This window comes from Amblyomma maculatum, chromosome 3 (assembly GCF_055883805.1).
Source record: "Amblyomma maculatum isolate TAMU_Amacu chromosome 3, ASM5588380v1, whole genome shotgun sequence".
Lineage (NCBI taxonomy): Eukaryota > Metazoa > Arthropoda > Arachnida > Ixodida > Ixodidae > Amblyomma > Amblyomma maculatum.
The window spans coordinates 220,547,467-220,561,490 of NC_139346.1; the positions used below are offsets into that span (position 1 = coordinate 220,547,467).

At 46.0% G+C, this 14,024-nt stretch overlaps 1 protein-coding gene across 1 annotated transcript; it reads left to right on the forward strand.

The window, feature by feature from the left end:
- Nucleotides 1-12,366: 12,366 nt before the first annotated feature.
- On the forward strand, nt 12,367-13,622 carry LOC146197753 (uncharacterized). The gene is made up of 2 exons (XM_084596514.1): nt 12,367-12,378; nt 12,921-13,622. Exons 1-2 carry the CDS (start codon nt 12,367-12,369, stop codon nt 13,197-13,199), a joined length of 291 nt encoding a protein of 96 aa, XP_084452640.1. The 3' UTR covers nt 13,200-13,622.
- Nucleotides 13,623-14,024: the final 402 nt, after the last annotated feature.

The following is a 14,024-nucleotide window of genomic DNA, read 5'->3' on the forward strand; positions in this document are numbered from 1 at the left end:
TGTAATGTAACGAATTACTTTTGCGGTTTGTTAATTTAGTAATGTAATGAATTACTTTTTGGCAGTAATTTCGAGCAAAAGTAATTAATTCCTTTCGAAATTACTTCTACTTAAATGCACCACCACTCCTTCAATAGACAATAAAGTAGAGTGCTGCGAAAGCAGGAAAGACGTGCCACAAGCCGAAGCCAGCGCAACGGATCGGCAAAACGAGACAAAATGGAGCAAAACAGTCCGCCTGAGAACTCCTGTGTAGCAGCTCACAGTGCGGCTATCCCATGGCAACCTTTCTCCAAGCAGCAGAAAACAAGGCGGCAAGGGAATGCCGAACGAACAGATGGTGTAAGAAGACCGGAGTTGAAAACTAGTTGGAAGCGCGGCGTGTTGCGTCGGCTAGCGCACAGTGGTGTCTGCATGGTTACACTCGTCACCACGGGACGATCGGTTGGGGAGGGATAGACAGGCAGGAGGGTGCATGTCGTGAGCCGCCATGGCGTGAGCATTACTGAGCGCAAGGTGCCGAGGACTATTCTTGGGACTACGGAAGCAATAAATAGCCTAGCTTCTTCGGGACCTTCAAATGGCGGAGACAGCTCCGGGCCAGCTAGACGATGGGTTCGCCGCTCATTTCACGACCGTTCAACTATGCTTCTGCATTTGTCGTTATTTTTTTGCGGTTGTCTTATTTTTTCAACGTCAAGTGCTGTAGGAAAGAGGAAAGGAATAGTTTGGGACGGAATTTGGCGGGAAGACTAAAGAATGTGCGTACTTCGCGTCTGGAGTACAAGTTGCTGTTTTGTTTACTAGCTTTACTTAGTTTTTGCATGGATGAAAAATAGAAAGTAATATAAAAGTAATTGAATTGCTTAGTCGAAGTAATTGCAATGTAATTTCATTACTTTTAGGACCAGTAATGAGTAATGTAATTTAATTACTTTTCTGCGATTTTCAGCAAAGTAGTTAGTAATGTAATTTAATTCCTTTTCAAAAGTAATTTTGCCATGTATGGTTACGGGGATGTATTAGGTAGGACTTGCGCTGCGAGGGGCAGAACTCGGCGCATAGTTGTTGTTGTTGTTCTCCTCTAATTTGATGGCACATACCCACACACGGGGATCGGCCAAGAACTGTGGTGCAGAGATATTAGATTTGGAGATGTATAATTACATCGCAAAAAAAAAAAGAAATGAAAGCTAGGAATAAGAGAAGGAAATTTAAATATGAAAAACCAAAATAAAAAAGGGTAATTACTAACGCACGCAGTAGGAGAGTACTGAGATTTATATGTACAGATTAAAAATTCAAAGCATATTAGCAAAGCAGACGTTTTGTTTCTATTGAGAAGTTTTGAATGGCGTTAAAAACAGACCTGTGGCTGTACCCAAGCATGGTGGCACCGAACGATAATAAAATCTGGTTGCTCAGATTAAGACCCAGCTGTTGTAACGGCTTCTCCAAATACCGTTTTCTCATCATAGTAAAACGGCGGCAAAATAGCAGGAAATGATCTATTGTTTCCGGTTCCCCACAGAATGCGCAGACGGGAGAAAGCGCCAAATCAGACCTGTGCATATAGAAATTTAGGGGCGGAATGCGACAGCGCAGCCTGGTTAGAGAGACCTCAGTCTGCCTTGATTGACATGACTTCCTATTGCAGGAATACTTGAGATGCAGGTAGTCGTCCGTTGATAAAATAGATCCAGACTGCGTGTTTAATAAGGAAAGCCTACGAAATCGTGCTGCTGTTATGTACGCTGTTGCCCGAAGGATAGGCAACACAGGGCCATTCAGAGATTCTTAAGCTAGTCTATCAGCAACCTCATTGGCTGTCACATTACTGTGTCCTGGTACCCACACTATATGTATGAGGCTCAAATGTGAGGGGAGCAATGAAAGAAAGATGTTTAATATTGGCGAATCCATAATCGAAACCAAGCGACAAGCACAAGGAATAAGAGTCTGTAATTACAGCCACTGTTGAGTATGGTGGATCTAGTTTGCGCAAAGCAAGCACCACCGCCAGCAACTCCGCCTGGAATTTGGGTAAAATCCGGAAGACGGACTGAAAAAGTCCAGTCTAAAAGCCGACAGTATATTACAACGCCGGCCTTTTCATGAAACTGAGAAGCATCAGTTGCTATCATTATGCTAACGGGACGACTTTGTAAATGATCTTCTAATAATCCATTTGACATTCGAGGTGATAAGTGTTTTGCATTATTTGGGAAAATGTCATCATAGACAATTTGAACCGAAGATCCACTTACTTTAGTTGGAAGGATGTTAGAAAGGACTACGTGCAAACGTAACAGATTTTGCACTAGTATTACGTGCAGGGTATGAAACCGAGGCCATCTGACTCCAAAAAAGGAGGCTGGCTCGCAATTGATAGGGGGCGATGGAATTGTGATTCATATATTTTTAGGTACGTCTGGACAGTCAAGAATTGTAATCTAGCTACCAACGGTGGTGTTCTGGCTTCAAGGTATAATATACCTTGTCCTCTACAGATGCTTTTCCCATTTTTATAGCTTCTAAGGCTTTCCTTATATCACTCTTTGTTTCTGGTAGGATATTCCATTCATCCGCCACTTTCACTGCCGTCCTAATTACATTCGCTACTGATAGATTAGTGTAGAGCGTCTCGTCTACACTGACCATTGTTAGCCACAAATTTGGGGAGCCCAAGGAATAATCTAAGCGCTTCCTGCTCTAAGAGAACAAGCGGAAGAATTTTGTAAGCAGGTGAACCAGAAAACAACACAGATCCAAATTCTATAATTGGTCGGACATACATAACAAAAATCATTAAAATAGCGTCTCGCCGTATCCCAGACCTTGGATTCCTTAACCTGCGCAACATACCCACAGCACGAGCCCCTTTCGCTGCAACATGTTCAATGTGATCCCTCCATGCCAGATGGTCATCGTAAATCACCCCTAGATATTTCAAAGACTTAACTTGAGGAATCATTTCCTGCTTAAATGTTAGAGCAAGAGTTACCGGATTCTTAATTTGGATAACAAGGAAAGCGCACTTTTTACGTTTAATGTAAATCTTAAGTCACCTAACCACTTCTGAAGGGAGCTTAGGTACGATTGCAGGCGTCTGTTGAGGGATTGAATGTCAGGTACAGCCATAAAGAACGCGATGTCATCCGCATAGACATACGTGCGAATGTCTTGATGTGTGGGAATAGAGCTCATTAAAAAGTTAAATAGCACGGGCGAGAGAACTGCCCCTTGAGGAACACCTCTTGTTTGTTGATACCTGACAGAATTCACACCATTAAATGAACAGTAAAATTGTCTTTTTTGTAGGAATGTAGATATCCACTCAAATAAATATAGTGGAAAACGTAGTTTCTAATCTTTGCAATAAAATTCGGGGCTCTACACTATCATAAGCCTTCTCTATATCGAGTGTCACCAATGCAGCATGCATTTTCTTGCGCCGCGCAAGAAGAATTCGACTCTCGAGGTCAGTATGCGCATTCCATATTGAACATTTTGCGCGAAATCCGATTTGACAGGGACTAGGAATATATTCTTGTTCCACAAACTCGGCAACCCGTTGGAGTACGACCCTTTCAATTAATTTTACCAAGTTTGATGTTAATGATATTGGTCTGATATTGTCCAAGGTATAGCCACCACCATTATGTTTCAGTAAAGGAATCACTTTGGCTAGTGTCCAGTCACCAGGTATCCAAGAATGAATATTTGAGTAATTTACAACTCTAGCAAGGAATTTGGAGACACCTCAATGAGGATCTTTAACATTTTTGACGTTACTCCATCAGGGCCAGGAGCAGTAGCTGGCAATGTCATTACAATCGAAGAAAGCTCAGAAAATGTAATTTTAGGATCATCCTTAACCGTATCTACTGGGCCTACAAACATAGGGGATTTGGGAAGTGTTGATAAAAAACGCTTTTCTAAACCTTTAGCAATGTTTTCTACTGTTTTGAGAGCTTCTTTAGGAGTCGAAACACATGAGGTAAATTTTCTAAGACAGGGTTCTTTTTCCGTGATTTTAAACACACGAAAAGTGCACGTCGGTTATTAGATTGTTAAAGGTAATTGAAATGCTCAGTATCATAATTATATTTCGCTTGTGCGACTGTGCGTTTAAATGTAGCGGCAAAAAATTTATAATCATGCCAATTATTGGGGCACTTGTTGTGAAGAAGTCTTTCTTCTATAATCACGCGAACAATCTACATTCCACCATCTTGTTGATGTATTGCCTTTTGATGCACGCACTAAGAATTCACACTTCTTACGATAGGATGCAATAACCTGGCATAATATTTGCGATTTTAACTCTTCCGTCAACCACTGACTCAAGAGACGAACTCAGAAATGACCGAAACTGGTTATAATTAACGTATGATTTCAACTGAGAGGTCGGCGGAGTTAAGCGGCAGTTAACCTCAAAAACAATAGGTATATGTTCGCTAGAGGTGCCACCATCAACTGTCGACCAATTGAGTATAGAAACACTAGTGCTGGACAAAGTTAAATCTATCACAGATTGACTGCGAGCACGTACGAAAGTAGGTAAACCAGAATTCATGGAATTAAGGTTATCATTTGAAAGCCAATCCCACAGACGCTTGCCGCAGGGATCCGTCTTGTAACCCTATGAAACATGGTGCGAATTAAAATCTCCAGCCAAAATAACCGAATTTTGACAATTAACTAGTAAGTGGTCTAGCGATCTGGTGTTCTGAACGCCATGAGGGAAATAAACATTCGCTAATGTAAACGTACTGAATCCTGGAATTTCAAAATCTAAAGCCAATATTTCAGAATCTAAAGTAGAATATTGAAAAGAAATCTTAGCCCTATGTCAAAATTTTGAATAAACTAGAATTAGTAACCCACCACCTCTTGCCTGCCGATCTTGTCAGAATGATCGATTATTTTGTAAATGAAAATGTTTTTCAGTTGTCAGCAAAGTTTCTTGCAAAACAATTATGACTGGATTCTGTTTTAAAGAAAGATAAACGAAATATGTAGTAGATGAAAGAAGAGATCTCCACTGAAGAACTTTTAGCGTTCATATGATTATGTAATCCGGGCCTCAATATGGTTTCCTTTGGTTTAGAGCCTAGCTGTTGCTTTTTTGATTTTGCCTGTGGACGAGGTGATGACGGGTTAGACATCGGGGATCCACTGCGTTTTAGGATTCGCGTATCTGTCTCCACCATATCTGCATCATGAGCCTCGTCTGACTTGTCGGAATTTTGCATAGGTAATGCGAGAGATTCATTTTGCGAGCAAGACATTCTAGGTAAGGAATGCTCCACTGTTAATGAATGCCCAGGTGTCGAAGGAGAAATCGTTGCAGTTTGCACAGCCTGAGAAATCTGAGCTGCCAGAACGTTGGATATGCCCTCTGACTGTTGTCACAATCCTATCCACCATTTTGACCATGGTTGCTTCCACAGCAGTTACTATGGCTTTAGACAGCGAGGAATCTAATGATGCTCCAGAACGGGCTGACACACCTGCATACCCATGAGCTCTCTCTTTAATTTCCTGAATTGCCTCACGCCTCGAGCAACGTTCTCAGTCAATAATCTCCAGATTTTTGCATTTCATGAGCTCTAGAAGGACATTCGAAAGAATTTACTGAGTGAAGTCCACCGCAAAGACAACATTTGACATTTTGATCTGAGCATAAATGAGATTTATGGGCATCGCCGCATTTGCAACATCGCAAAGTGGACTTGCAACCGCCAGCAGTATAGTTGCACTGCAGGGGCTTTGATGGTAGGGGATCTACACGGAATATTAAAGGCCACGCTTTAATCTCTGATGGACAGACTGTACCTGCAAAAGTAGCAATTACCGATTCTGTCGGCACACGATCATTATTGACCTCCCGGTTACAGCGACAGATACGCGGAGAGAAGGTCAAGGGTTTCTTCTGGACTTAATAAGGAATCCACACCTCGCACTAGACCTTTCGTGCAGGCCAGGTGCGAAGGAATAAAACTGCTTACCTGATGAGATGCAAAAGTAGAGCAGTTTAGAAGATCCTTTATATATGACAGGTCTGGTGAGCGGCAAAGAATCCCGCCGCGACCAAATTCGCGTACTTCGGCTATTCCTTCGTAGAAGGAAGTGGTTTCCTGAAGGGCAGCTCGAACAGCCCCTGGGTTGTTCATTTTAATGGTGCCACCATCCTTAGGAACGAGTGCCCCAGGGATGTTGCGGACACCGGAGCTCTGAAAAGCTTCCAAGGGCAGATCATCGGTCATAAGGGAAGCCGACCAAGGGGAGCGCCCTTGGCCGGGGGACTGCGTCGACATTACCTTAAATTGCCAACGTCACCACGTGCGTTAGTCAACAGAAAACAAAAGACGCAAGGGGGAAAGACAAAACCAGCACCAGCAACCCAATACTTAGCCGATCGACGTGTGAGCAGGCCACGTCGATCCTTCAACCTTCACCTTCAGCTAGTCCGCCATGAGATACGGAACGGCACCTCGAAGTGGGGACACGAGCTTCTTTCTTCTTCTCGTCACGCACGCACTGTCTGCGTCGTCGTCTTCTGTAACAGCCTTTCATCCTTCACGAGATCCTCGGTGGTGGTCGTCGTCGTCTGCGATCACACCACTTCGTCGTCCACACGTTCCCCGGTAACAAGATGTAGGAGTTTGCCCAGTCCCACTTTCTTCATCGCGGAGTAGACTTTCTACAAGGGCGCAGTTAACCACTGCCATGAAATCCGCCATTAGGTTGCTCAATAGGTCCGGAACAGGGCGATTTTTTCTTCAATTGCGAAGGTTCTCTGAAGGCATTACATAAGGAAGGGGCGAACGGATGTTTCCATACAACGAGCTTCGTTGAGAACACGCATAACAAAGTCTAAAAAAACAGGAACTAAAATAACTATATATATATATATATATGGATTGAACGAGGAATGGCTGCTTTACAACCTATTTTGTTTCTATTCTTATACTGATGGACAATTCGCCTCTTTGATATATTGCGCTCTATTCACCTGGGAAGGACTGCTTCGAATGTCGAACATAATGTGCTCACAGGAATATAAAGAACTCTTTGTCACCAGTTCTCGCGCGAGTACACACCGCTTATTTCGCGGGGCCGGAAGCAGCCCGCGGTGCTCGTGCTAAGGAACGGAGCGAAATAGGCCCCCGAATTTCGTGCGCAGAAACAAAACAACGCAGCGTTCGTCTCTCGCGCGGGGCCATTCAGCGCAAGCTAATTCGGTTCCGCGGCGAGTGTGCGCCCTTCGATACGGACTAGTTAGCACGTGTCGACCGCCTTCTTTCCTCGCGTCCTTGCACGCCAGCGAGGGCGCAGAGTTGGCCCACAACGCAGCGAGAGTGGGAGTGTCTGCGGCGCCATTGTATTGGGCTTTTCAAATTTAAAAGTGGGCTCCAGGGAGATAGTTAACAAGTTAGGTTTTGTCTGAGCATTCATTATGGAGGACGTGCCTAAATGGTTTTCATTTGGTTTCTGCGGCGGTCGTACTCTTAGTTTACAAAGAAATTTGAAAATTGGTCTTGAGCATACGAAGGCCGCAGTAGTCTCACTACTCAGTAGATAACTTGAACCGCGTGCCCTTGGACAAGGGACGCAGGTGGAAATAAAAGACGAAAGAGGTGGACGGTAGTGGAGGCTCGGGAATATTTTACTGATACTGCACAGCACATTTTTCGTTTGGCTCCAAACGAAACGCGGCCTCCCCAGATTAACTTCACACCCTATACGGCTGCGTATCTGAAGCGTTTGCTCACGGAAGCGAGCAATAAATTGTATTTGATGTTGTTCGTAGTAAGAAAGCTTTTTCACGTTGTCGTGTCCCTTCTTAACGCTTTGACATTAGCAGGCTGTTCGCTCTCTTTTCCAATGAAGCCGTCGCGACTTCTTTTAGGCCAGCCTGATCACATTTCCTTCCTCCTCTGGTTTATGTGCATCGCCGTCAAATTCTCGTAATTCAATCAATCAATCAATCAATCAATCAATCAATCAATCAATCAATCAATCAATCAATCAATCAATCAATCAATCAATCAATCAATCAATCAATCAATCAATCAATCAATCAATCAATCAATCAATCAATCAAACACTTAAAGTAGCGGCACCGTATTAAACCTCTGTGCTCAACTCCGCCTACGCGTGCCCAGCCTATTCAGAAGGCAATCTTTACCTGCTCCTGGTTGAATTGCAAAAGCAACGGGGGAAGCTTCTTTCGCCTGCTACATTGTTCCCCGGTGCTACATTATTGGGGACACTTAAGCTAAACCTTTAAGGGTATGACGCGAGAGCTTACGATACCAGCCCACATATAAAGTCACGCTTCGACCAAGCCGTATGGACATGCCTGCATATTGTAAGGGTAGCAAGAATGCAAACGGTTCTGCATGGCAGGCTGATTCCGACATCACCCTTCCACATGAAAGGCAGCTCCTGCCGGTGGCATAGGAGTAACGTGAATTCAAATGTCATGGCAGGCTGATTTTTTTATGAGGAGACCGTAGCTACTCTAGTTCATGGCGTAGCTACGCCTCTTCATGGCGCTTCTTCACCGCGTAGCTGCGGCCACCCGAGGTCTCGTTTTGGGTGTCGTAGTATTGCTTTCGCAATAAAACACGTTAGCTATTCGCGAGCAGATCGGGCAAAGAGTGTAGGTTCGCTCGCAGACCTTTAACGACACTTTGTGAAATAAACACTCAAGTTGCATCTCGTCTCTTGTGAGCCCTCCCGGCGAGGCTTTTGAGATTATAAAGTGCAATAATATTATTGACTCGTACCATCTTTTCATGCACGCCTTCTGTTTCATTCATCGCTTAGCCCAAGCTGTATACCTGGTCTACCTGAGCTCTCCTGTGATTGATGCATCCTGCATGCCGTATGTATACCCTGTCGCGGACACCGCTTTTGGTCTCTAATAATGAGACCGCAGTTTGTTTTGAGCGTCTTCTTATATAGCTCCGTTAAACATAGAGCTTCGGTGGTTTCTGCGAACATTTACAACTTGTTGGCCCAAAATGCGTATCACGGTGCTTCATTATTCATTAACCTGCTCTTTCAAGGTATTTTCATTAGCTCCGCTGTGCGCAGATAGGCTCACGTCTGCATATTGTATGGCATGAATTTCCCATAAATTCGACAATGTGTCTACCATGTTTTGTCCAGGCTTTTCTAAGCGTTTTAATACAGCACATTTCAGGTGCTTGGCTGTAAACGCAGGACGTCCGGGTCAAAGCAGTGCCCCTTTTAAAGTTTAGCGCTCATTTGATTGCTGGCTTTCGATGAAATTACCCTAACCTAATCCTTTCTGACTACAAGAAATGCACATTAAAAGGGTGGATGACTGAGCTAGTTGGTACATAATTTCTAGTTCTTTAATGCAGCAGAATAAAAAACAACGAGACAGAAACAGTCTTCGTCCTGTGTGTTGTTTTTTATCCAACGCATCAGAAATTTGAAAGAAATGCAAAGCCAGGGAAAAACGTTTGCGGGACGCGAGTTCGTGCAAAAATATTTATTTCTGTGCGGTCGGGCAAATATGTAGAATGAAATGGACGGAATCAAGAGAGGACATTCACGCCTCTTTCTGAGAGAAAAGTATAAGACGACAAACTAGCGAAGCAACAAAGAAATAAATGTTTTTCCACCATTCCGCGTCCTGCGACTCTTGTCCCTGACTGTACATATAAGTGAAGCGTTCGCCGCCATTTCATGGCACCTATAGCTGCGTTTTCTTCTGTCTGGCTTTTTCTATGCATGTGGAGTACCAAGCAGTTTGGGGTGTTTGTACAGAATTAGATTAATTATACCTCGTCTCACAAGATGTTTGCAGCCCTAGGAAGGGCAGGGAAGCCCTGTGCCAATCATGCAGTGGCATGCACACTATATGATAGGCAGTTTTCCAACTGTCGCCTCCGCGAATTCGGGAGGAGAGGAACACGTATACCCATGACAGTGCGCATGATCTCGGATGGTCCACGGCATCCCTTCTTTTCGCAGCCCTGGAAATATCTTGTGAGACGAAGTAAAGACGTCGTAGTGCATTTTTTTTAGTGTGTCCTATTAAAGCAAACAAATATCATGTTGTCATTGCCCGAAAGAAAAAATTCATTGCCTGAATAAAGATGTGCTTTGTGAAAATTGAATACCTTAATTCCATCGCCCTGCACTTGCCGGGCTGGATCGCATGCCTCTAAAAGCTAACAAAATTGAATAAGTTTTGGTGATGTCCGGGAAATGATAAATGAACCAGGATGGAGTCAGTCTCTGCATACGAAAGCGCTTTATTGTAGCGTATAATAGTGCGTAACCTGCGCAGTGTTGGACTGAGTATCTTCAGAAGAGCCCCGCATGCATGAACGGAACACGCTAAGGTTGGTCTGAGTTGGTTAGTCCTCATACTTACGTGAACCTTCGTTACGAACTTGCCTCGCTTCAGTGGTAGAAATTTCGGTGAGCTTGCGAATTCTCCGCCTTCTGAAACCAGGCTCGAAATCGGAGGCTTCCGAAGAGAGTCTTTAGCACTCCGTGCCCGCATCGAGGCCCATGAGAGCTGTAGTCACCGTTGTGACGGGTCGTGCAAGGGGGCCACGGCGGAGACGAAAGCGGTGGCCAATCTCTGCGGCGAGGAAGGGAGCGGAGGTCTTATAGAAGGAATCGAACGGGAGCAATCGGAGCAGACGAGACGATATGAAGAAGACTGGGGCTGCGCCACGACCTGAGAGCCCGGGGTATAGCCTTCGCTCACACTCGACCTCCGTCAACCCGCCTCTATGCAGGTCCTCCAACGGCCAGCCGGGAACGAGGGCAGCTATTGGCAATCCATCAACCTGGCCGTGACGGACGTCCAGCACTTCCTTGGAGCCCGTGCAGCAGCACGCCGAAGCAATCCAGGGACGGCGAGCCGTAAGCGACCTCGCGCCACTTGTCCTAATTAAATAAGTTAAAAATTCACATCCATATATTGCGCCTCCATCTGCTCAAGCCCAGTGTGGACCCAGGACCACTTTAAGTAACCGGTCCATCACACCATACATGAGGATGGATGTTTCTTTTAGCACCCCGGCCGGATCTTGGTTGTTATCCACTTACTTTGATCCCACATTCATTGACAGAGCAGACACGCACATTCCACATGCGCAGCACGCCGAGCTTAAAAGGCGAGATTTCGGGCCATAAAGAGAAGCCTGAAAGAGGCGCCTCGACAGTCACCGAAGGTGTGCAGGACTCGAGCATAGAAACGAAGCCCGGGAAATAAGCACCGGAGAAAGCGTAAGGCGTACTTATAGCCGGCAAAGGCGCGGTTCCGAAAAACGCCATTCGTATCTCGAAACAAATGGGCCAACCGGCGTCCGTAATCTCGATCGCCGACGGACATTCGGCGACCGCGGCGGTGAAGCGAGGCTGGAATAGAAGGTAATGGGCGCGGCTCCCGTTTTCCACTCGGACATCGCGAAGGAGAAATAATTAGTAACAAAAAAAAAAAAGAAACCAGCACAAGGAAAGAAGTCTGAACGAAGCGCCCAGTGTGCTCTTCCACTTGCATACATGAGCTGCTCTCTCCTCTCGTGTCCGTCGTTCTCTCTCTTCCTTTGTAAACTAGTTTGTCAAAGTGCGGCGCAGGCGCCTTTAGGCCCGAGACGACGGCCAAGGCGGTCTTTTTTCTGACCGCTGGTAGATAAAGAGGCGAATTTTCTTTCCTGCTAGTTTGCTTATTTCTTTCTATCTACCCATCTTTTACTTTTTTTCGCGCCCGGCGAACGGACGAGATCTCCCATTGTGACCGAGTGCGAGTGGCCGCTTTCCGCCGACGCTGGCTTGTCGGCGCGGCGTTGCGTCTTCGTCGCCGAGATCTCTACGGTGCGAGCACATAACGTGAGGAGGAGCGAGTCGTAGTGTAGTTTTGCAGAGCGGATGGGGGAGGTCCGGGTGGGCCAGTCGCTTTATCGCGTTATTTCGGCAAGAAAGTCAAGCGGCCGCTGTCGGCCCGTCTGATTACTGCATTTCCTCAGCAATCATCTAGCTCCCTCTTTCCACCACTGGCCCCGCGTGTACCCACCACCTTGTGCTCATATCTCGAGGAAGAAAGAGCGAAAAAAGAAAGAACGAAAGAATATCCGAGAGGAAGTGACAGGAATTAGAGCAGAATTCAGCCCACACTTGGGCACTAGAGAGTGAGGGTGTGCTGCTTGCCGTACGCCTCATTATTAAGTGCATCCAACCTTCCGGTATGCCGAACGAGTATATAAAGCGAGTCGAGAGAACGCTCAACCACACACCAGCTGCACTCCTCTCGAGTAGCTCAATCGTCTTCAGCTGAAGCCCCCGACACCCAACGCCGACACCATGAGGACCATGGTAAGCGAAAACCAACACCGCCGCCTTCCGGAGATTACGCGCCCAAATTTGAAATTCAACGCACGCTAGTTCTGGATACGAAGGACTTTGCCAGAGGTTTGTCGGCTGCTTAGTGAGCGCAATTGTAATTGCCTCGAGGAAAGTTGATAACCTTATATCTGCACCCCAGACTAGCCGCAGGATCAGTTAGCTCGTAAATTATACAGAAAATTAAACCTCACATCGGCAAAGCTGGGATCCCACGTATATTGTAACCATGCACCAAAGCAAATTAAATGAGGCATTGAGAGGAGCGCATCGGGACGGAAGAAAGCAAATATGAGCGACTGTTGGCCACTATGGATTAGTTTCTTTCTTAATGCTTAATAATACTTGCCGACACTTCCGACGCTATTCTCTGAGCAGCTTTCACCAGTAAAGTTCAACACTCGCTCTTCTTTTTCTGTGGGAGATTCAACAACTAAGAAAATCATGCTATCAAAACGAATGTGCGACTGTTGCCGATCAAGTAAATTGACATGGCGCCTACTTTCTCCCCGCAGCTGGTTACCGTTGCTCTTGCTGCCCTTGTCGGCGTCTGCTTCGCTGGAGTCGTCTCCTACGGCGGCTACGGCGGTGGCTACGGTCACGGATACGCTAAATCTCTCCCAGGCCCCTCCTTCCTCATCAAGAGCCTTCACCACGTGAGCAAGGTCAGCCACGGAGGACCCATTCTCGCCAACTACGACCTGGGTGTTGCCTACGGCGGCGGTTACGGAGGAGGCTATGGCGGCGGCTACGGATTCGGCGGCTACGGAGGAGGATTTGGACACAAGGGCTAGAGGAGTGAGCGCGCAAAACAGCATACATCCAGACATCATGCGCAGCCGAGTGTGAGCAATCCCCCCGAGATCATCATCCCCTTTCCCTCTCTTCCTGTACAGTCGCGGTAAAAATAGAAGAGGGCAGCTTCGGGGTTATGCAGCGCGCGACATCTCTCCGGAATGCGAGAAAGCGAAAGGATTCGATCGACAAGGTTCACGAAGAACATCCGCAACTGAGCAGTTGAGAACGTGCATCAAGGTGGAGGATGTATGCAAGTGAGCCCGTCCAGGAGGCAAGAGTGGTAAAACATGCCTGCACGTCATTCCACGTCATTGCGATGTCCCCGCTTCATGCCCTGCTGCGAGTCCCTTGCTGCTGTCTACAGAGTTGTATATTTTGTACAGATTACTATGGTCGTGCTGCAAATAAAGGAAAGAGTGAGTCAGATGAGGCGCCTTTCGTGTTGTGTATTTTACATACACTGCTACGAGCTTTCCCGGCTCATATACACTGTCCCTCTTTCATTTTAACTCACTCAGTGACGCGCTCTTGGCGTGAGTTTACGTTTCCTTGAATGTTACATGAAAGGCTATACGATTAGCATTGCGTCGCCCGTGGTCGCTTACTGCTTGCAGTTTCAATTAGTTCCAGCTGCTACATATTGCATTGGCGCTTTGACTGCGAGCGTAGACGAATACTTCTGGAAGCTGGTGTTTTGCCAAACACGAAATATGTGGAGCAGGTAACGTTTGAAGAAGGATGGCGGCTTGGGCCAGTTGGTGTTCCTTCGGCATTATGAAACTGCGAGAAGGAAAAGGGACGGCGCTGAACTTACAAATGTC